Source organism: Dendropsophus ebraccatus, chromosome 4 (genome assembly GCF_027789765.1).
Source record: "Dendropsophus ebraccatus isolate aDenEbr1 chromosome 4, aDenEbr1.pat, whole genome shotgun sequence".
Classification (NCBI taxonomy): Eukaryota; Metazoa; Chordata; class Amphibia; order Anura; family Hylidae; genus Dendropsophus; species Dendropsophus ebraccatus.
Window position 1 is genome coordinate 138,230,413 of NC_091457.1, and position 24,616 is coordinate 138,255,028.

The 24,616-nt window shown below is 42.6% G+C and overlaps 1 protein-coding gene across 1 annotated transcript in view; it reads right to left on the reverse strand.

The window, feature by feature from the left end:
* NCF4 (neutrophil cytosolic factor 4) overlaps positions 1-14,496 on the reverse strand; it is a 19,362-nt gene extending 4,866 nt beyond the window's left edge. The window contains exons 1-7 of the mRNA XM_069968868.1: positions 14,422-14,496; positions 13,027-13,090; positions 12,342-12,426; positions 9,948-10,101; positions 9,654-9,724; positions 6,634-6,761; positions 3,861-3,909 (exon numbers count right to left, since the gene is read on the reverse strand). Coding sequence (XP_069824969.1) covers positions 3,861-3,909; positions 6,634-6,761; positions 9,654-9,724; positions 9,948-10,101; positions 12,342-12,426; positions 13,027-13,058 — 519 coding nt within the window. The 5' untranslated portion in view covers positions 13,059-13,090; positions 14,422-14,496. The remainder of the gene's footprint in view (positions 1-3,860; positions 3,910-6,633; positions 6,762-9,653; positions 9,725-9,947; positions 10,102-12,341; positions 12,427-13,026; positions 13,091-14,421) is intronic.
* Positions 14,497-24,616: the final 10,120 nt, after the last annotated feature.

Genomic DNA, 24,616 nt, shown 5'->3' on the forward strand with positions numbered 1-24,616 from the left:
GTTGTTGTGACACCAGTGCTAACTCAGCACACAGGTATGAGGCACACCTGCTTTTAGTTATTTGTGGCTGACTATACTTTTCCACAATGGTCGGTGACCTACCGGGTTGTGATGGGTCCCCTGGGCGCTTATCACGGTGGTCCGTAGTGGAGTTATGACCCACCCAGACTGTCGGTACCACCAGCCACAGAAAGGGGAGGTGCTGGTGCAATAACCACTGAGTCCCAGTAAAATAAAAAAACTTCCTTTTTACTTAGAAATCTTCTGTGATACAGGTGAAAAATACTTGACTGATACAGACTTGACTTCACTAGATGTGTACTGAGAGCTAATGAGGTGGAGTAGAGTAGCGTAGCAGTGCTGACTTGGTTGCGTGCTGAGAAGAGTAGAAAGAGTTCAGAGTAGTGGAGAAGAGTAGTTGTGAGAGTCCCAACCCAATTTAGTAATGTGCACTTCTGGAACTTTAGAAAAAGAACACTCCTTGAAGAGAATACTTGAAACAAGAAGAATACTTGTGCCCGTTTTTCGACCTTTGTCACTATACCACCTTTTGCCCTGCAGTGTCGAGTTACTCTGGAGCATATACCGCTGAAGCAGGCCTTGTACAAATTCCTGCGCAACTACAGAAGTACGCCACATTCAACAACCAATGCTGCTCTAGCTCAGCTCCTGTTTGGCCTAACTCCTCGCATACGTATTCCGGATGTAGCTACACATGCCCTGCCAGCTGAGTCTACCGTTAGACCAACCGACTTACACAACAAGAACAAAATGAAACATTATGCAGATAAGAGACGCCATGCACAGCCCTCTGCTATTCAGACGGGTGATAAAGTGGTTGTTCGTCAAAAGCAAAACAATAAGACATCTCCAGTGTATGACCCAGCGGGCTATTATGTAATGGCCAAGACAGGAAGCATGGTCACAGCTGCGCGAGATGGACACTCCATAACCAGGAATGCCTCACAGTTCAAAATACTACCAGCCGACAACTTTGATAAACTCTCTGAGACTGATGGAGCTGCTGCTGATAGTGGCAGCTCTCAGCAGGACATAGCCAGCCCATCAGTTAGCGGTGATCCTGACTCTTCTAGAAGGCATCCCACCAGAGAACGAAGAACCCCGTCCAGACTCATTGAGGACATGTAGCCAGGGTCTTGGAATCTGTTCCTGTTTGATCAGACTATATTCAGGACTGTGAATTGTGTTTTTTATGTATAAGTTGTATTGTTGTTCTTGATATATACTTCACCTTAACTGTTCACATGTAATGTTAAAAAAAAACAAGGGGGGTGATGTAATATGCAGCAATCAGTCCTGTCCCTTTAAGAGCAGGGCACATGGGACAGGAAGCAGGAAGTGGGAGTTAGTTGCTTGCTCAGAGGATGGTGAGAAGCTGCAGATCCATGTGTGGAGACATGAATAAAGAAAGCTGATGTTGGATTTCATCCCTGACTCCTAATACTTCTTAAAGACATTACATTACCCATCCTATCAGGGTGACACAAGCCCCAGTCCTAGTTATCCAAATTTGAGCGACGTGTCCAAAAGTGTCCCGGTATCACCTGCGTTGCAAGATAGAGTACTATCCTTCACTTTTAGAGATGTTCACGGCATGGGTTGGGGTAATCTCTGACTCTCTCTGTAGGTGTTTAGCACTGCATCTTAAGGATAAGTGTTGCTTTAAAGAAGAAAGTCTCTGTGTTCTCCATGTGTCCGTACACTACAGCTGGTCTGTCCCAGATGGGGAACCTGGCAGAGCCAGGTCACTGGCTAACTCACCAGGGATCTGTTGCCTGATCTGTGTCTTTCTTGCTCCACTGAGAAACAGAAGAGAACTGAACTAGATGTGGGTCTACACTTCCTCTCTCCATGTGACAACTTCCTACAGGGTGTATGCAACAGCTCCTGTGAATGGTGGAGAAGAGAGTGCGAGAAGAAAGTAGGATAGAGATAGGTAGAAGGGAAGAGCAGCTCTCATTGGTGTGCAGATCACAGACAAAACAATAACCCTTACATGACTACAGCTGTGCAATATCTATACATGAATATACATACTACTGACATCTACTGACTACTGACTTCATGACATGACTTAATTACCACTTCACTTTTGAGATACCAGGCTTTTGCGAGGGGTGTTCAAAGTAGCAACACCCGTGGTGGGACACCATAGATAGATAGATAAATAGGCGTACTATGAAAATGGCGTATGGTACGCCGAAACGTTGTGTATTTTTTTGCTTGCTGTGAACCGACACTTGATTAAATAAATTCACGTCATTTTTTGAATTGCATTCGAGTACTGCAGAGTATTGTTTCTATTGGCCATTTTGGTTCTGAAGTCCGGGACCCATCTGCAGGCACCTTACTCTATCGAGCGGAGTGCTGACTATATTGCTGGATATTAGATAGATAAATAGATAGATCCCCATCCTAGAAAATATCTTAGAACTGAGGCTATGTATAGAAGAGTTGATGGACTTGAAGTTGCTATTAAACCCATCTGTAATTTTTCAGCTCCTATGAGAAGCAGTGGATTGGCAGATCATACGCCTCAGTGCTGAGAAGTATAGCTCCCACTGCATTGCAGCTTTCCTCTGCTCACAGCTTTTACATTTCTCTATATATAAGATATATGATGTCTCATTGGAGCATTGATCTTACTTCTTTGCATCAATTGAGCACTGAATATTTATTCCTTTAAGAAAAGTGTAAAGTTCACTTGCACGTAGCAGGGATAATAAGATCTTTATATGCAGATATGAACCCTGAAGGTCACAGGACCTAGGTATAGGGCTCTGTTCACATTACATTTGGCTGTCCTGTTGGTGATGCAGGTACAGAGCCCTGGAGCATTGTGTGAGTTCTAGGAGTCGGACTATCTTTGATCTGATATTGATAGCCGGTCCTCGGGATAGGACATCAGTTTTGCATTTAATTGCTATAATTAAGTATAGGTGGCATATGCCCAGTATGTGGACTTATATAAGTGGCATATGCCCAGGGTGTGGACATATGCTGTAGTAGTGGCATATGCCCAGGGTGTGGACATATATAAGTGGCATATGCTCAGTGTGTGGACATATATAAGTGGCATATGCCCAATGTGTGGACATATATAAGTGGCATATGCCCAATGTGTGGCCATATATCAGTGGCATATGCCCAGGGTGTGGACATATACTGTATAAGTGGCATGTGCCTAGTGTGTGGACATATACAATTCCCTAATGTGTTAGGTTTCTGAGCCTACAAAGGGTAGATGTATATATTACCTGTAATTGTCAAGAATACTGAATAGGTTGTAATATATGGCTTACTATATTGCATCCAATGGCTTTGCACCAGGCAATGTATGTGGGGGACGCAATAACTAATTTTGATCTTTGTTCCTCATAATAATAATCATATCCCCCACTCATTTACATAGACATCTAATCAGATCTCTCATTTCTCTGAATGTATGGATCACAGGGACAGAATTTTATCAGCCTATTATGGGAAAAAAGAGACATCTAGCTTTGAGCTCTACTCTATAAATACATTAGTCTGCTCATTATATTGAGCGGCCACAATCCCTTGCACGCTGCCAAGTACGTCTACAGCAGTTCCTGGAGATTATGGTATTTAATGATGTTAAACATTATACCATTAAAATTGGATTGCTGGAAGTCTATGGTAATCATCCTTATTAAATCTCTCTTGTTAGGGAATGCGGCAGGGCAAGGCCGGTGAACCCGTGACCCCTGAGCTGCACTTCCTTGCTAGGTGCCTAGCTAATCTAAGACTGGAATAATAGACTTGACATCTTAATTATATATCTGACTATGACCACTTCCTCCATATAAGAGTATTACCTCTGCACGGGGTCTTTCCATATCTGAAATGTGTTGGGAGTTCTTCTTACTGTCAGAAATAGAAATACAGATTACTTAATGATTGCCTACTCCTAAACTGAAAATAACACAGACTCTATGTCTGAGTAGAGCTACAAATTATAATATATAACATACATTATTAGAGAAGCACGTCATGTTGTTTCTGGAATATCAAATGGTTTTGTATCTATCTGAAGGAATTACTAGGTGCTCCCCTGCCGCGCTCCATGGCAGCCGGCATCCTTTCTCCTCCCAGCCTGGGCTCCATCCTTCCAGAATTGCTGCAGTTCCTTCACTGACCTCTAGGATAGTGTGTAGTGTCCCAGCATGGGGGCCCATTAATAACTGTAAACGAGCGCCGATCTGCTAGATCGGCGCTCGTTTACTGGGCCTATTACACGACCCGATGATTCTTTCACAAAGGGCTGCATGGACATCATTACCAATGTCCTTGCAGCCCTTGCTTTAAACGGCATACATTACCTATCCATGGTCCAGGGCTCCTCTTGCAGTCCACTTCTCCCCGGGTCCCGCACGCTGCAGCTTCAGAGCGGCCTGTCTTAGCTGACAGGCCACTCAGCCAATCACTGGCCGTGGCGGTCCAGGCCAGTGATTGGCTGAGCAGCCTGTCAGCTGAGACAGGCCCCTCTGAAGCTACAGCGCGCGGAACCCAGGAAGAAGCGGACTGCAGGGGAAGCCCTGGATCATGCACAGCTGAAGGTCTTTTGTGTCACCTGCTATGTTTTCTCCTATTACAGATGCAGGCTCCGTTCCCTCACGTTTCCTCCTATCCGGCCTCTTCTTACTTGTCCACACACAGCTCCACCAATCACACACTAGCTAAGTTGTCCCTATAAAAAGCTAGCTCCTGGTGGGAGGTTCTTTTGTTAGTAGCGGTGGGGAGGGACTGAGACACCACAGAGCCAGAGAGATTAGTTACTACCGCTAGCATTCAGTGTAGGAGGGAGTGACGTCCTCTGAGGACAACCTTGTCCGCGCCAGGGATACCTTCTACAAGACACAGGGCAGTCACCTGCAGTTAGGTACTGACCCCAGTGAGACAAATAGCATCTACTAAGTTGAAGTATCCTATTGCAAGACACATCTTTTCTGGGAAGTTTTGGAAAATTTGCTCAAGTCAGCACAGGGTCCTTGGACCTCGTAGTACCCTAGCAGGACGGGAAACTGACACTATAGGGCAAAATGCAGTCAGATTAGTGAATCTATACAGAAGTACGAGTATCTTCTTTTTCTTCTTCTGTTCTCCAATACACTCTCCCGGCAAAGTACATTGCTACATTGGACAGGGCCCTCAAGACACCACTCTACTCTACCCTGTTGTTACAAATCTTTTCTACTACCTCTCGCCTGCACCTGCATTTCTAAAGTATATTTACCTTGTTTTGCTCTGAAGTTTCTACCAGTAAATCAAGCTATTCTGTTTAAGTCATTGGACCGATTCTTTTGCACCTACACCCATACACCTGATCACACTTGGGTTATCCTCAAACCTCAAGCGCAGAGCCCGTTTGTCTGGGGGTTGGTTCCAACACCACTCCTGGGCACCGTGACAAGTGCCCATGTGAGCCTACACCCACGCAGCAGCCACAACACCGCATAGCTACCCCAGCATACGGCAGGTGTGTGTCCGCCTTCTTGAATTTGAAGGGCCGGTGTGCCCTTCTTACACCTCTCATGGTTCTTCTGTATCCACTTACAGCTGATCCATCATTCCTTTCTGCCTGAACGTTGTTGGTTCCCTGTTTTCCTGAATGAAGTTGTTGTTTGTGTGTCTGCTTCTTCGTATATCCTGACCCGTGTCTGTTCCTTGGACTACACTTGCCTGCCTGAAGCCTTTTGTACCAATTGCCAGTCCCTTTTCCAACTAAAACTGTCTAACCTGAATTTGAGTTGCCTTCCCTGATCCTCCATCATATTGATTACCCCATTGTCTCCTCCCAGGTACAACTCTGATTCTCCTGTTGATGACCTCCTGCTCACTATGTACCACCTGTCTGTTCATTTAGCTCTTTGCACTGATTTATTAAAATGTAGCACTGCCATAGTGAATGAATCTAAGTAAAAAGTCGCAAAAATGAAAAAATTGCGCAACCATATTCACCTGGTACTGACCAGACATAGGCCTGCACCTGTTTGTGCGACTTTTTTAAAAGTAGCAAATGATAAATTGGGCGCTAATCCCGGATTATGCGTACTTTCGGGTGAATACTTAAAACAGGCAGATTAAAAAGAAGTCACATCTAAAAAAAATATTCCCCCATCGATTACTGGTTTATAAATAGAACTTAGATCAAAAATAGGTGAAAAATCCAATCATTCACCTAAAAATAGGTGCAAAGCCCTTGAAATTTCCCCCTAGTGCTTTGATTTTGAATCATATTAATAGAGTTTTTTCAGGTTTCATCAGTGCCAAAATGCATAGAAATGGCAAAAAATAAAAATTTTACATTTCATTTTTCTTTACATTTTAGTGCTGTGAACTTACTTTTGGGCACCATGTAATTAGTGGTATATATTTCACTCTACGTTTCCCTATAACAAGGGCAGCTTCAGATCACATTGTATTTGCATCAAATTTACACACAAGCCTGTACTATTAGCCCAATGTATAACCTTAGTCCTTTGTGGTCACCCCTAAACATAGCTTGTGCACCAATGCCAGTCATACTATACTATAGCTATTTAGAAAGACAGGACACACTGACTATGTAGTATACAATACAATTCATACATTCTCCGAGTTGGAGGGCGTAACCTGCGCAAGGCTCGGGGGATTCTTTTGCTCTCATCTGCCGTTTGGTAGAAAAACATCCGAAGGTCTTCATCTAACAGAATCCAAATGGGTGATTTCAGAAGTGCCTGTAGAGAATATACAAGATCTTAAAATGTGGTCATATGAAAGTACATTGCACATTTATAACAAATCATAATATTGCTCAAAGTCACGGAACGGCCGGTCTCTTACCCAGTGTGAACTTAGCCTTAGGCTGGGTTCACACACAGTATATTTCAGGCAGTATTTGGTCCTCATATCATGTCCTCATAGCAACCAAAACCAGGAGTGGAATAAAAACACAGAAAGGCTCTGTTCACACAATGTTGAAATTGAGCGGATGGCCGCCATATAACCGTAAAGAACTGCCATTATTTCAATACAACAGCCGTTATTTTAAGAGAACAGAAAATATTTGCCATTAAATGACGGCCATCCACTCAATTTCAACATTATGTGAACAGAGCCTTTCTGTGCTTTCAATCCACTCCTGGTTTTGGTTGCTATGAGGACCTGACATGAGGACCAAATATTGCCTGAAATATACTGTGTGTGAACCCAGCCTAACAATCATTTTATTGAAAGGCATTATTGATGAAAAAAAAGAGAAAAATCCATGCCCCATGATAAGTAAATTATCTCCAATTTTGAGAAGTATTCCTTCAAAGGGGGTTCCCATAATTTTTATTTATGGCCTATTTTCCGAATAGGCCTCAGTATCTGATTAGCTGTTTCCCAGAGCTGTGGGGACATATACACAGTGATTAGAACTGGAGGCGGACAGCATCATACACTGTGTAGCGGTCATGCTGGGTTAATACAAGCCTAAATATTAACAACAGATAATGTAGTGTCCCAGCACAGGTGTGCCACTAAGTTTCTTATGCACCTGGGTAAAATAACTCCGTAAGGTTCTCACTAGAGATGAGTGAACCTCGAGCATGCTCGAGTTCATCCGAACCCGAGCATTCGGCATTTGATTAGCGGTGGCTGCTGAAGTTGGATAAAGCCCTAAGGCTATGTGGAAAACATGGATATTATCATTGGCTGTATCCATGCTTTCCAGACAATCTTAGAGCTTTATCCAAGTTCAGCAGCCCCCGCTAATCAAATGCTGAACGATTGGGTTCGGATGAACTCGGGCATGCTTGAAGTTCGCTCATCTCTAGTTCTCACAAAGGGAATGAAGTGAAACTGTATTATGTGTTTTTCCCCACTAGGTGTCACTGTTTGTATTTTCTATTTATTATGTAAAGCACAGCTGTAGGAAACATTGGGTTAACGTCCTCTGAGGATCACCTTGTCCACACCAGGGATGCCATCTACATGACACAGGGCAGCATACCTGAGTTAGGTACTGACCCCAGTAGGACAAAGCTGCAGATAACGCCAAAATATCCTACTGCAACAAATGCACAGCTATTCTATGAAATCCTGGGAGGTCTGCTGTACTCAGCGCAGGGACCTGGGACCTCGTACTACCCTAACAGGACGTGTATCTCAACACTATAGGGAGTAAGGCAGTCAGATCAAAGATATCTATACGTGAGTTCTAGTATATTCTTTTTTTTTCTTCTTCTTCTTCTTCTTCTTCTTCCATTCTTCACTATCCTATCCCAGCAGAGTACACAGCTACATTGGACAGGGCTCTCAAGGCGTTCCTCTACTCCACCTTCCTCTTGTCTACAAACTACTTCAACTACCTCTTACCTGCACCTACAGTTGCCAAAGTATTATTGTATTGCACTGAAGATCTTAAGTAAACGGACATTTTTCTGCTCAAGTTTTTGGACTATTTCTAAGTTATTGGTCTATTCTTTCTGCACCCACACATACACACCAGGTTTGCACTTGGGTTATCCAAAACCGCAGAAGCAGTGCTTGTTTGCCATGGGGTGGGTTCCAACACAACTCCAGGCTACCATGAAATGTGCCCAGGTTATCCACAGAGCTGCCACAACATTGCACAAGCTACCCCGGCCTGCGGCTGCCTGGGCATCCCGCAATAGAAAGATAGATAGATAGATAGATAGATAGATAGATAGATAGATAGATGGATAGATAGATAGATAGATGGCCCTGAACACAGAGGGTCCCTGAACAAGAACAGTATACGGGCTCCTTGTTATCAGCAGTGTACACAAAATAAAGGAGCCCTACAGTATAACAAAGATCAAAATTAGCCTCCTATTATGGTGCCAGGTTTTGTCACCCGGGATAAAAAGGACTGGTACGCAATAACAATGTTGTCCAAAAAGGTAGGGGTAGCCCCCTTGGGTACCACACCTGTCACTTAAAAAAAACTTTTCACATCATATAGACATGTCAAAAGTGTTAATCATTTTGGGTCTGGGTTGTAAGACCCCTGACCAATCATTAGGGCTGGGAGAAGCACCCAGCTAAGCCTTCTACTCCCCAACTCGTTGCAGAACATGGTCTCCATAAACTTACAAGGAGACCGTGTCCTGGAGCGTGATGGAAAAGGTAGTGAGTCAGGGAGGAGTAAAAATTCCTTTATTTATATAGAACCAACTTATTCCAAAGCACTGTACATTGGTCGCTGTTCCCATTAGGGCTCACAATTTAAAGTTACCTATCTGTACGTTTTAAAGTGACAGTGCTCATTTATTTAGCAGTGGGGCCCCCTTGCCTGCAGCACCCCTTTTCAGTCTCACAGTTTTAGAATACGGTACGTCTGTGATGTATGTTAGTAATAAGCTAATCACAGGGTTGTCTCTTTATCAGGACCCACAGGGATCAACAGCAATCTACAGGTAAGCCTAGCAGCGAATTATGAATTACATTGTGTGCAGTAAGATCAATGGGGTTGTCCACAGAACGCACTTAAAACAGAGAATGCTCTAATAGGAGATTTAGAAATAGGTTTCTAAACCAGACAACCCCTTTAATTGATTCTTTTTTTATATGAAGGATATTATGTAGAGGAGGTGTTCAGGAAGGGATTGCAGCAACCATACCTTCATATAGGCGTTCAGGAGAGGAATGCGACTCTCAGCAATTTCCTTCTTGTTTCCAACATAAATCTTTGCTGTAAGACAAGGTTATTAGATACATTACACTGGGCCCAGTACACACCACGGCTTACACATCAAATAAATGGTAAATTGGTCTACAGAGGACGGCAGCTCCCATGACAATAGTCACTGACTAAAGGCACAGACGCCACTGACCACAGCTCAAAGAACAAAGAACTACTCAGTCAGTCATTCATGGCCTGCTCGGAAACCATTGAAAATACTCTGGCCACTTACCAGGCAATGGTGGGAGGTTGCAAGTATATGGTGGTATACCATTCTCCGCTCCATAATTACTTTCAAGCTTTGCGTGTAGAGTGAAGAACTGGCTGTATCTCCTGTATATAAAATACTTAGAGCCACCTTTTGTTTTGACCTCGATCACAAATGTCTATAATGAGAATAAATAATAGAGGTGAACGATATGATGTAGGGATCATTGATCAGGGAGAAATAAGAAATCATATTTTTAAAGTTTCAATTGAGGTAGGATTTACTTGGATGCTGACAAAGATGCACTGGCGACCAAGAAGGTCACTTGGGTCTAAGATCAAGTTTTGCTTCCAAGCTCTAATTGAGTACGTCCACAGGCGAACCGTGACCTCCAGTGACAATGGCGCCCTTGGGGACACTAGTCATGGGGTTGGGATCACCTACCAGGTGAAGCTGTGCTAGCAATTACAGAGGTTTGCACTGTCAAATTTTTATTATATGTTATAGCGAGGGAAAGTTTGGATGGGTTGGGGTCTGAGTGTTTTGACCCTGATCAATCACTAGATATAACAAGGAGAAGTACGCACTAATCACATTCTCTCCTGGCTCTGTCTCATAATGCAAGCCTATAGGACTGTCTTCGTTCCATAGACCTAAAGTGGGGAAAGAAGCTTTCAGCTGTTCATTTCTCTCATCGCTTGTTCTTGCAGTCGGTTGGGGTCTGCACTGTCAGACACCACTCTATTGGTGTTCTATTGAGTAGGGCTTTATGGATCTGCTCTAAAATCATTCCATAGAGAGCAAAATGGCTCATAACTGGAGAATCTGATGTAAAATTAGGCATCACACACAGCCGAAATCAGAGGCATATGGTGGTGCAGCCACAGGTGCAGCCAACAAGAATGCAGCAGTGCAACTACAGTGCAAAAAAATGATATTCGGCTGGGGCCATATTGAGGCATATGGTGGTACAGTACGGCCCCAACGTCTCGTAATGTTCCACAATATTCTGGTGGGCTTGATCCTTTACTCTTCTTAAATACAGCAGCGCAAATACAGGGCAAAAAAATTATATTGTGCTGGGGCCATATATAAAAAAAGGAAAAAAGCTATACTCACCTAATCCTGGTTCTCCACAGCACCCAGCTGGCTTCTTCTGGTCCCCTGATCTCCTGTTGTTTCCAAGACAATAGCTCCGAGCTGGAGCTGCCAGCTCAGCTGATCAATGACAAAGAGGGGACACTGCTGTAGTATGTAATTGGCTGCGGGCAGGTCCTGGTCTGAGATCTTTTCTGGGAAGCAGGAAGAGGATAGAAGATCAAGGGGCCATAAGGAGCTGTATAGGAGTGCTGAGGAACCACAGGTAAGTAAGTATACTTTTCTTTTCTATTTTTATACAGACCCAGATTTATTTATTGTGTTTTAATGTTGGGATACACCTTTAAATCATGTCAAAATGTGTTGCAGAGCTTCCCCGTATATTTCAACATAGTCAGCTGAAATAAATGGAGAATCCACAGTAAAATCTATATGTAATGCTTCCAGATTTATTTATTTTTTTGCCATTTGTGGGGAAAAAAACTCAGGTAGACTAGCAATAATAATAATAAAAAATCTACTGTATTTGATCTGCTGTATTTGGATGGCACTTATTATGAAGATAGATAGAGCATGGGTGTCCGACCTGCAGCCCTCCAACTGTTGCAAAACTACAATCCCCATTATGTCTGGACAGCCAAAGCTAGTAATACTCAATTACCCCTTGGTGTTTCTGTTCTATATCATAGATATTAGTTAGTTATTCTATATCATAGATATTAGTTAGTTTCTGCATCCACAGAAAGTTAGTAAAAACTTTACCAATATATGTTCATTTATAAGAAAGAAATAGTTTTAATTGTCCGGCAGGTATTCTCATTTCAGCAAGTTATACTCTATGGTCAATAGGAAATAACTTGTGGATTGGTGGGGATCTGACCACTCTGGCCCCCTACTGATTTGAAGATTGTAGTAAAAGTTCTATTTGGGCTTGTGACTTATTGAGATCCTTTCTTTTTCAGGGTTTAGGAGTCCAGTGGGAGGTGTCGCTCCTTGACTGACAGCTAACTCTGTATGTATGACCATGCAAGAATGACTGTCAGTCATTACATAGGACCACCCACTGGACTTCTAAGCATAGAAAGAGCAGAGATTTCAATAAATAGTATATATCATTGGTATATATCATTATGGTCAGCTTCTCTTGCTTATGCTACTGTACGTAGGGCAGCATATTCTAAGTGCCAGGTTCCCTTTAAGACCAAGAGTATACTTCCACCACTATGTTGTGCTGTCCAGGCAGTATTGTAATCTTTCGGGAGGTGGAGGTACCTTACAATAACTTTGTCTTATACATTATATATCAGTGAATCTGCTTACATAGTATACTGAGAAACCACTTCTCTCTTCCACATCTGCAATATGGGCCGACACAGCAACGTCTTCTGGAAGCTGCTCAAAGTCACTAATACAAAAAAAAACAGAAAAATCTGAACAAAAAGTAATGGAATAACAGATGTGATGGAATAAATATGTCAGTAAAGCAGTAGTAGTCTATGTGACCCGCACTGGACGGATACAATGACTGGTTACTATGCATTTTATAGAACCAAGTCACAAGTGAAGGTCAATTTCTAGCTAAAGGTAAAAAAAATTAATAAAGGGCTACTCAAATGGTTTTAAATCTAATGCTGTCAGAAAGTAATCCAGATTTATTAATTACTTCCATTTAAAAACGTCTTACTGTACTTATCAGCTGCTGTGTCCTGCAGGAACTGGTGTATTCTCTATAGTCTGACACAGTGCTCTCTGCTGCCATCTCTGTCCATGTCGGGAACTGTCCAGAGCAAGAGAAGTTTTATATGGGGATTTACTACTGCAAATAGTAGTTTCTCTCTCTCTCTCTCTCTCTCTCTCTCTCTCTCTCTCTCTCTCTCTCTATATATATATATATATATATATATATATATATATATATATATATTAGATAGATTAGGGCAATAACAAAAGCGTTTGCAAACTTTGACCTTCCTGTTGTCATCCGTCTCTTATATATTTCACTTACCTTTCATCCCTTAGTTGGCGAGGGAGAGACATGATCACTCCAGATGGCTGCAGTTGTGTCTATCCTGTACAATACATAAAACATTTAAGAATAAAGAAAAAAAAAATAGCAATAAGAACGAAGTGATTACACAATGATGGGAGATGTATGTATGTATAAATGAATAAATGATTGAATGTGTGTATGTCATGCAATACAATACAACTTAAATGATACCATTAGATACTATAGAGCTTTGGGTAGTTTCCAAAAAAACTGTTTTCTTTCAAATCAACTGGTACCAGTTGATTACTTCTATTTAAAAATCTCAAGTCTTCCAGTTCTTATCAGTTGCTGTATGTCCTGCAGGAAATGGTGTGTCTGTCAGTATGACACAGTGCTCTCTGCTGCCACCTGTGTCCATGTTAGGAACCGTTTAGAGCCCATAGAAAACCTCTCCTGTTCTTTAGACTGGAAAGAATACATCACTTCATACATGACATACAGCAGCTTGAGATTTTTTTTAATAGAAGTAAATTACAAATCTCCGTCACTTTCAGGCACCAGTTAATTTGAAAGAAAACATCTTTTCATTAACCCTTAAAGGCCTTTGCAAGATTTTCTTAGCTACACGACAACCTTACACTTGGATACTGCATAAATGGGCACTATTGAAAAATAAAACTCACCCTGCAAGAAAACAAACTCTTATATAGCCATGTTAATAGAATTAAAAAAAAAGGTATAGGGGGAGATTTATCACACTGGTGTATAGTAGAATTGTCTTAGTTGCCTAGCAACCAATCAGATTCCACCTGTTTTCGAAAGAATCTGTGAGGAATGAAAGGTGGAATCTGATTGGTTGCTAGGGGCAACTAAGACAATTCTACTTCACACCACATTTGATAAGTCTCCCCAAGTCTTTGGAATGTGACAATGAAAAAAATTACTTTCTAAGGGGTTTTCATCATAATTTAAATGGTTGGAGTCTCACATCGGGCAGTTTTCCCCCTATATACGGTAAATAGAGCTGTGTGCAGAGAGCTCCACTCACTGTATAGTGGCCATGCCTGGTTACTGCAGCCTAGCTCTCAATGATATAGAGGAGCAGGATAGGGAATAGTCAGGTTTACAGTTTGTAAAACACTTCAGTTCTGCAGTTATATAAAACAAATCTGATTTCTATATGTTGCCGCATTCACATAGGATTGCACCAGGAAGCCAACTTGTAACCTTCCTCTTATTTTACAGTAACTTCACACTGCCAAAAACGTCCCCAACCCCACAGCTCTCACACATCATACATGGCAGACTCATCATACACAATACAGGTTACATAAAGCAACCATAAACCTGTCCTGTAGGCCCAACATCCCGGGGTCCCACCATAAAGCGGACCCCTCAGCAGTCTCTCACCTGTCTCCCTGCCTGCAGACGCCACGGCCAGCTTACTCTTGTCTCTGTCAGATAAGGAAGTATGTCGACTAACTTGTGAACAAAAGCAGAAGGAGAGTAATAGGAAGTGGTGACATAAGACGCACCTCACCTCCCACTTTGCACTAGCTGTTTCAGGCTCTGTTTGCCCTCGTCCCATTTGCGACATCGATGACAGCGATGGACACCGGAGATTTAGTCGCACATGTAGGAAGTTTTTGTCAGTATATTATTCCCGCTCACACTCATTTATAATAATCATGAGAGAACTGATGAGTACATGGGTAACATTAGACACCTCCTGCAATGTGTCTGGACCTGTATAACAGAGACCTGGATTCCCCAGTACGAAGGACAGGCTGATAGAAGAAAGACGTTGTCTCACCTGTACAGAAAAAGGTTTTTCCGGTTTATTCTAAATTACGGAGAAATTTACATAAATTTTACATAAATAAATTACAAGATAACCTGAAGACTATATATCAGGGGTGGGGAACTTTTTCCTCCAGTCAAGGGCCATTTTAGCATCTATAAAACCATTCAAGGGCCATGCCAAAATATTGGGGCACACACAGCACCCTTGTGGATTGGCAGCACCCAGAACACGGCAGAGTATTGTAGTTAACTCTCTGTGATGCCCCAGTATTGTAATTAACCCCCCAATAGTGTAGTTAACCTCATGATACCCCCTAGTATTGTATTGTAGTTTACCCCCTTGAGGACCCCAGTATTGTATTTAACCTCCAATGATGCCCCAGCATTGTAGTTAACCTAATCATGCCCCTAATATTGTAATTAACATAAAGATACCCCCAGTATTGTAGTTAACCTCCTGATGCCCCAAGTATTGTAGTTAAAAAAAACCCATGATGCCCCCTAGTACTGCAGTTAACCCCTCTCCTGGGTATTCCTTGTATTATAGTTGACCCCTCCCCCCCCCCCCCCCAAATACCCCTAGTCAATATCTGTCCTCCACTCCACGCCGCCCGGGTCCTCTGCATCCTCCAGTAGTCTACGTCAGAGCAGCAGATCTACCCTTCTTGCTCTATAGCAGGATGCCTGCAGATTGGACTGTATTTTCAATATCACAGGCTTACCCTTAGGCGGGCACCATTTTTGTTTCCTGGCCGTTAAAACAGAGGAGAAAAAAAATCATACTCACCTGGTGCCGGCTGCATTGGTGGCCCCCCAGGGCTTCTTAGCTTTTCTGGTGCTGCGTATGCATGAGTGACGTCACACGTGCACTGCAACACTAGGGGGTAGCGGCCCTTTTGTCCCCAGAGGTATAATGTTGCCCCCAGTCATGAGAGTAATTGACAGAGTTGAGAGCGAGGCTCCTGGCCCAGTTAAATCACAGTGCCGCAACTGTGTATGCTCCTGATTAGGACCAGCGTCAGCACCCGGCTGCACTTGCTCGGGTTCTGGTGCTGGCCTGGGCTGCCATGCAATGCATCCGGAATTCTGGACAGACTCCATATGTGTCCTATATTTTCTGGAGCTATTTTCAGTCACAGACACCCTTCAAGAAAAATCCCGAAGAGTATCCGTACCCGGATTTCCTGTTGAGAAGTGTGAAGTCCAGTCCAGAATGAGAAGAGATTTACATGAATAAATGATAAGTTAACTTGGAACTTTTCCCACAAAAAAAGTAAAAATAGACATACTATACTCACCTTTTCCAGTACCTTGCTAACACTTCTACCACCAGCTCCCCCCATCAAACCACCTGCACCATTGCGTTACTGCAGTTAATACATGTGCGGTCCCAGGGTTTAAAATTTTTTAGTAGTTTTCAAAATTTCTATATCCCTTAAACTCATTCTATCTTTTAAGGGTCCATGGACTCCTGATTGCACCTTGGTTATCTTCTAGCCCAGTTTGTCACCATACCTGTTATATCTGAGGTTCTTTCAGATCCCATGTCTGATCTGTTTCTCTCACACAAGGACAACACAATTACACTCCAAGAACCAGCGGCTGCCAAAATCATTCTTGGAGCTGTGAGCTGTCACCTGGAGCGCATTATGGAGGCTATGCCGGTTGGATGAATAACAAGGTATAAACAGAGCCGCTCTAGATAATCTGATTATCAATATGAGTTAGAGCCTATAGTTAATGGTTTCACCTCTAGGGGTGTTCCAAATTGGATTCTGAATGTAATATTGTTGAGATAAAGGATAGGACAGCGTTAGCTTCCCAAGTCAAACTGGTTAAACAGAATTACGGTCATTATTTTAAAAAAATACATCACAATAAAGATCCACATATAAGATGGGATGCCATGAGGATGGATCTGTTGCTAGAAGTCAGATAAAGGCTCGATCTAACATTCGTACCTGTAAGCGTCTGTATACAGTTTGTACAGCGCTGAGCTTGGTTTCCCGATACTGAGAAAATGCCTGACCTTCGGCAGTCTTATCTAACGTTACGTCCAACTACAACCAACCTTATGATCAAGGAAACAAGGTCCATAGCTGGGCAACACCAAGTATTATCCGATTGGGGTCATGTCTCCTTTCCATAAATCCATGTCTGAGATCTTTGCTACCTTTTCTTTAACTCTCGTCATTGTTCTTGTCTTTTCTCAATATTTTGACCAGTTTTTAAGATACCATGTCTCATATAAAAGGGTATTCTCATCTCAATCAACAAAGTTATATTAGTAGGGCTCGTCAAGTTAAAGGGTTTGTTCATCAAAACATGTTTTCTTTTAAATCAGCTGATGCCAGAAATTGCCAGAAATTTGTAATTTACTTCTATTAAAAAATCTCAAGTCTTTCAGTACTTTCAGCTGCAGGAAGTGGTGTATCCTCTCCAGTCTGACATAGTGCTATTTGCTGCCACCTCTGTCCATGTCAGGAACTGTCCAGAGCAGTAGCACATCCTCATATAACACCTCTCCTGCTCTCCAGACTGTAAATAATACACCACTTACTGCAGGACACACAGCAGCTGATAAGTTCCAGAAGACTTGAGTTTTTTAATAGAGGTAAATTACAAATTTCTGGCACCAGTTGTTTTAAAAAAAAAATTTTTTTTTTTGCTCAACTACCCCTTAAAAATGTAAATCAGGATCCCCATACATAAGATATGTGGGAATATATGTATTTCAAATTAGCATCAAGTAATGCAGGACTCACAGCTCATATATCTACTACAAAACAATAGGACACCTATTACACACAAGCTTACACATAAACTACGCCATGTGAGCTTACCAAGAGAGCACACAATTGCCCTATTGTTCTTCAAGCTCCATTGCTATGAGATGTCCTCCGTGCCATCAAGGACAATGAAATTGAGGATTTTCAGTGACACGCAGTATTGGTCGTGCATTATAAGTACAGTTGTTGAATTGTATCTCTCGGTCGCGGTTACCTTATAGATACCTTTGCGTTATTAAGGAGTAAATAAAATCTCATCTAATACATTAGTTCAGCCTTACCTAATCTGCATATTAATGCGGCCAGAGCTTTGTCTATGGCAGAGTCTTCTTTAGGTGTGAGTTCTCTAAATCAGTATGGTAATTGCATAAGATGAAGTGAGATATTGATTATTACACGCTCCGCTGCCTTTCAGCTTTGTGCAGTAAAAGTTCAATAAAGGTAAAACCAAAGGCATAGTAACAACATCTGCTGTATCCTAATGAGCTGCGAAGAGAGAAACCGGGTCTTAGACCATAGCCTCCTGACACAGTCTAACACTAGCCTGACAGGGTTATCCCAAGATTAAAGGGTAGCTCATCGGTGGTGGTCCCATCCATCGTGAGAATGGAAGTCCAAATAAGTTCAGTTCTCGGCAATGATTGGAAGTTTCATAGAGAGTGAGTGGAGCGGTGGACACACAGGTGCGATGCCACTTTATTCACTCTGGGCACAACTGATCTCTGTTCTCTTGTGTGGCGTGGGTCTCAATCAATCAGGTAGTTATCCCTTATACTCATCGTGGGATAACGCCTTTAAATTCTATTAGTTATGTCTTATTATTTATATAGTAGAGATGAGCGTACCTGAAGGACGTCTTAACCGCCTCTGCGTTTGATTACCGGTGGCTGAAGAAGTTAGATGCAGCCCCAGAGAGTGCTGGAAAACATGGCCTATGGCTGTATCCATGTTTTCCAGGCAGCCTTATGGCTGCCTCCAACTTCTTCAGCCACTGGTAATCAAACGCCGCTGATCTCGTTTAAAAAGACTTTACCAGGCTCAATCACTCATGTGGATGGGCAGCACAAACAATTGCTGGATCGTTCGGCCTATAAACTATAAACGCCAGCATATTCCCACACAAAAGAAGTAATCAGGAAACAAACTGAAGATTCCTCATTCGTCAACTGATGGCTGACCCTTTTACATGGACCAATAATCAGCAGTAAGGGCCCTATTCCACCGGACAATTATCGTTCAGATTATCGTTAAATCGTTCGAATCTAAATGAAAATCGTTCGGTTGAAATGCAGTTAACGATTAGAGACCGAACGAGAAATCGTTGATTGCTTTATAAGACCTGGACCTATTTTGATCGTTGCTCGTTCGCAAAATGTTCACATTGAAGAAGACGTCGTTCAGTTCGCAGTAGATAAGAACGCAATGGCGAGGAAATAGCGAAGAAAAAACGATCGCAAATATGATCATAAGTAACGATTATCGTTCCATGGAAATGAGTGAACGCTTTCAGGTCTTTCGCAATAGCGGTTGTTTGAGATTGTTAATCGTTAACGATTATGCGAACGATAATCGTCTGTGTAACCCATGGTGAACATGTTTATCAAACAAGTTATATTTGAAGCCTGCTCAGCCAGTCATCGGCTGTGGCGGGACCCTGCTGACTGGATGGGCAGGCCTGACACGTCGTGACCTGGGTCCCTGCTCAGGCCTGGAAGCGGCCGTGGGACTGGGAACCAGAGCTGAGGACAGCGGACCAGAAGCGCTAGAGCAGGGGAAGTAGGTGCATGTTGTTATGTTCAGCCACCTCTTTCCCAGCTCTATTGGAAAAAAAAAAGTCAGACCCTGGACTTCTCCTTTAAGTTCACGGTCTCTTCTTTGTGGACATTTAAAAAAAAAAAACATGAAAAAGATGGAAAAAAAAGTGCAAGAAATGTTAAAAAATTGGAAACATTTTCTTTTGTTTGTTTCATTATTAGGATCAAAGCAGACCTTTTTTTTAGTGCATGCAAAAACGTGGTTGACCTAGTTTTTGTGTTTCTTAAAAGTGACCATTTAAAAAACGGATATGTTAAACAGGCTGCAAAAAGTGAACCCAGCCTTAAAGGAAAGATTTTCTTTTTCTCTGGGTGTGGCAGGGGCAGGGTGTGTTACATGTTTAACACTGTCTAAGAATTCTTACTGAAGAGATGAGGAAGTACAAGAGGTTAGACCTGGCACACAGCTTGTAGCAGATTTAATAAAGAATTAAGAAATGTATATACGTCCCCATAGTGCATAGAGCACTAAATATGAAGGGAGGTTTCTTACCCTGATCCTCAGCACAGTTTTCTGGATACTTGTAGTTTATTCAATATGCTAATTTGGTATTTTGGTGCATTGGGAGCGGGACTACCCCCATCAGTGCCCCGGTCCACCTCACCAGGCCACCAGAAATAACCACCTGGTCCACCTCACCAGGCCACCAGAAATAACCACCTGGTCCACCTCACCAGGCCACCAGAAATAACCACCCGGTCCACCTCACCAGGCCACCAGAAATAACCACCTGGTCCACCTCACCAGGCCACGAGAAATAACCACCCGGTCCACCTCACCAGGCCACCAGAAATAACCTACAAAGGCGGCACTGAGTATTGAGGTAAGAAAATTTCCTTTTGGCTAAGCATATACTGACCAAAATACTGAACAAAATATTGTGCGTGAACATTTGAGCTCTTAGAACCTCTTTGTGCCTTTCCTATATCACCATGCACTGGTCCCTTGTATATGAAAGGTTTAAGGCACATCCATGTTTACTTTGTCCTATGCTCAGTCATCATTAGGGATGGTCTGAATCTGCCGAGGTTTGGGTTCGTATGAACCCGAACGCTCGGCAGCAGACTCCCACTGTCTGCCTGCTCCGTGGAGCGGGCGGATACATCGGGAGTAACGCCTGGAAAACTGGGATACAGCCTATACATGTTCATTCTTCAGCGCGTATAGAGCAGCAGCGTGCGCCTCCCATAGACTCCCGTTATGAGCGGGAGGCTAACGGCATTCCGCGGCGGACAATTCCGTTGTGGAATTCCACTAGCTTTGCTCAGTGGGAACGGGGCCTAAGGGTAAATTCACACAGGCGTATCCGCAGCAGATTTAACGCTGCGAACTAATCGCAGCTGAATCCACAGCGGATACCTTCCCTGTGAATTGCAATGTGATTACACACTGGCTGCCAGTATGTAAGTCCCGGCCCCATTAACCCCCGCCGCTCCCGGCGGTCCCGCGCAGCCATTCAGTGCACGGCCCCACTGCAGTCACTGATCGGTTGCTTGGGACCTCCGGGAGCCTCAGACACGGCGGGATCGCGCTTACGGTAATGTATCATCCCGGGCGGCGGGGGTTAATGGGGCCGGGACTGCCAGTATGTAATCACATTGCAATTCACAGGGGAGGTATCCACTGCAGATTTAGCTGCGACTTCGCATCGTTAAATCCGCTGCGGATACGCCCGTGTGAATTTACCTTTAGGCTATGTTCCCACTATGTTAAAAAATAAAATAAAATAGGCCAATCTCAGGCATTGTTGCAAAGCATTTAAAAAATAACGGACATTATTTGCGCAAAGACGGCCTTTGTTATGAAAGACGGCCATTATCATGGTGTGAACATAGCCTTACTGTGATTAGTAGAGCACCCTGACGTCCATTGATCCAAGACTAGAGATGAGCGCAACTGGAACATGCTCGAGTCTGATTATTCGGTGTTTGAATACCAGTGACTGAAGAAGTTGGATGCCGTTCTTGGAGGTCCTGAAAAACATGGATACAGCCACAGGCCATAGGTATCTAGGGCTGCATCCAACTTCTTTAGCCACCGGTATTTAAATGTTGAACAATCGGACTCGTGCATGCTCCAGTTGCGCTCATCTCTGTGACATGGCTCTACTCCACATCGGAAGTTTTCTGATAAAGCAGCGACACTGTATTTAGTTTCCTCACCCTGCAGCACAATCCCACGTTCTCGTAATTCATCCGTCGTAAAAGGTTACTAAGCAGAATTTGTTTTACAAGAGTATTAAATTATGTAGAATAATGTATCACCTGACATGAATTATAGATACCTTCCCAGTCACCCAGGAATTCTTTAAGAAAATATAAGGCACCAGGCTAGATGCCAAGTGCTTTTATACAGGTTGTGGAAACCCAAGGCAACTTCTCATATGCTGAATGATTCATATCTGTGGTTATGTTAGGCCAGTTATAGAGAAGACATGGTGGGTGTTCCTGAAACAAATGTTACCAACCGTACACGCCTGCAAATTGCGCGATAATTGTTTTCTGCCTTATATATTGATGGGCTTTAAAAAAAAAAAAAAAAAAAAAAGCTACTTTGTAATACACCTACCAGAATATACCAAAATATATACTCTATATTTAACTTTTTTTTTTCAGCAGAGAGAACACATGAAGCGATGGGGATCTCAATGGACCCCTAATATGTAATCTGTAAGATTACTCATCACTAAGACATCCATAGATCACAAAGCTCCCATCCTCCTTAGGCTATGTTCACACACATCATCAGAATGGTGTCCGTTCTGGTTGGACAAAACAGCAAATAACAGACACTTAAAAAAAAAATACCGCTATTATTCGTATATTAACGGAAGTTATTTGCCATAAAATGACGTCCGTCCAGCAAAAACAGACGTCTTTTATGGTATGAGCCTTACCGTATTGAAGAGGAGCTTATATGGACACTGACTCCATGACTATGTAAAGGGCCAAAGGTTGTGTAAGTGCTCAGTAGGCAAGGCCCAAGTGCAGCCACCATGAGAGAAGCCGAAAGGCTGGAGGCTGAGGCCAAGAGACTTTGTAAGTCTTAGCAGGATTAAACATAAAGGCCCAAGGGCAGTTGCCTCAGGAATGGGCATTGGGTTGGGGAAACTGAGGAGCCTTAGCGGTTCTGAGCAGTAAAGCCCAGATGCAGATGCTGAAACATATGCTGGTGAAATGGTTGAGATTAAGGGGAAACTCCAGTGAAATTTTTTTTCTTTCAAATAAACTGGTGTCAGAAAGTGCCAGAGATTTGTAATTTACTTCTATTAAAAAATCTCAAGTCTTCCAGTACTTATTAGCTGCTGTATGTCATAGACATAGTCTACTTGTTTGACGCACTCAGTGGCCAAGATTGGACATTGCCATCTAAAACCATCCTAAGATATTAGATGCTTAGAGCCCTAATGAGGAGCTCATTCATCCAATGGACAGGAGCTGTCATACTGGCATGGATGGGAAACGTTATTGGGCATGCGCTATGACCTTTGGATAGGTCATTCTACAGAGAGATAAAAGCACAGACAGCTTTCCGTGGCATAGAATACTTTACACAGAGGATGTGTGTTTGCCAAAAGAAAGAATCTCAAGTTGTGCAACCGCAGAAGCACAACACTCCAAAGCACGTAAACTGATGAGACTCACATCGATTGCCACTCCTATAGATACCACAAGGGATCATACAGAAATAACTCGAAACCTCCACCCTAACATCATAGGTGCTGGCGAAGACGTTCTGTTTTCTGTGACTGGCCGAAAACTGTTCTTACTGGAAGAATGTGGTGTCTTGGGCTGTGGCAGCAGGCTCCGTCAGTGTCTTCCTTGGTCTAGAGGTAGAGCCGCACACCGACCACAGTCCTCGGCAGAGTTCTTACACATGTAATCCATGTGCGACTCTGTCTCCAGATTGAGGTAGACATTGAAGAGCTTGTGGCCAGTCACAGGACGTCTTGACCTGCACCCATTACACCTATAATGTTGGAGTGGAGGTTTGGAGTCATTCCACAGTGAGGAGCTGAGCTGTTATTGTCTTACACAGGTGCTATCTATGTATTACACAATATATACCACCATTGTAGTGCTGGACAGAACATTTCTCCTTATCATTACAGACAGAACAGGAAGTTTAAGTTTTAAGCCAATTGGTAAGAATGAAAACTGCAGTATTTTAGGATTTTTTTTTAAAGATAATATAATGGAAAATTAGAAGAAATAAAAATCACCAAAAAGTCTTAAATATGTTTAATATAAAAACTTGATATAATCTACAGGTCTCTTAATTTTTCTGATGCCATGTTCCCTTTAAGATAAGAATTAGACAAGTTTGTTTTCAGTACCTTCTTTTTACTATATATTTCTGTTTGGTTTCTCGTGATGGTGTTCCCAGGCATCACGGTATTTGCAGCGCAGAGTTTTTGGCACTTAATCCACTTGCTGAATGAAGGAAGGGGCTAACATCAAAGTCATGAGCAGCACCTGTTGGGTGGCAATGTCCATCACGACAAGTATTTGGTTATTCAATAGCTGTAATGATAAGCCAGCCACCCAGAGTGTGTGTTAGCGTGGCCTTCATTTGGATGCGGTGGTATTAATGCTCATTACATGAACGTGGATATCTTATTAATAGTTATGCACATTGACATTCATCGGGACATTTTACATATCTTTATATATCTCACTCTATCCATTTGGATGGAAGAACTTAGATCACTATTTTAAGTGTATTCTTGAAGTGAAATTCCACTTTGAGGTTACTTTGAAGAACATATTAAGAAGTTGCTTCAACTTTGGCTTGTATATTTGTGTATTATAGTTCTCAAGTGAATATCCTCTGCATCAATATGGAGGATTGGAGAAAATGCCAAGGCATATGAAGTCCGAATGTGATTCTTGCTTTATAGGAGCCATAGAAAACAGCGATATTAGATCCATTTAGGGCCAACAAGTTCAATATGGCCATGTATAAACTAAACATTACTAGTCTTGTAAGCATATAGATATGGAGGAGGAGAACCACAGTTACATCTTAGGTACCTGGGCTCTAAAATGGATTGAAAGCGATTTAAGGCTCTGGTAGGCATACAATGTAAATGATGCTCCAAAGAAATAGAAACAAAGTAGCTATCGCAAGAAAAACACGCATGAAAATCGCAAGAAAAGACTACGATCGTTTCACGCACTTAGCGCTTCTTCTGTCCT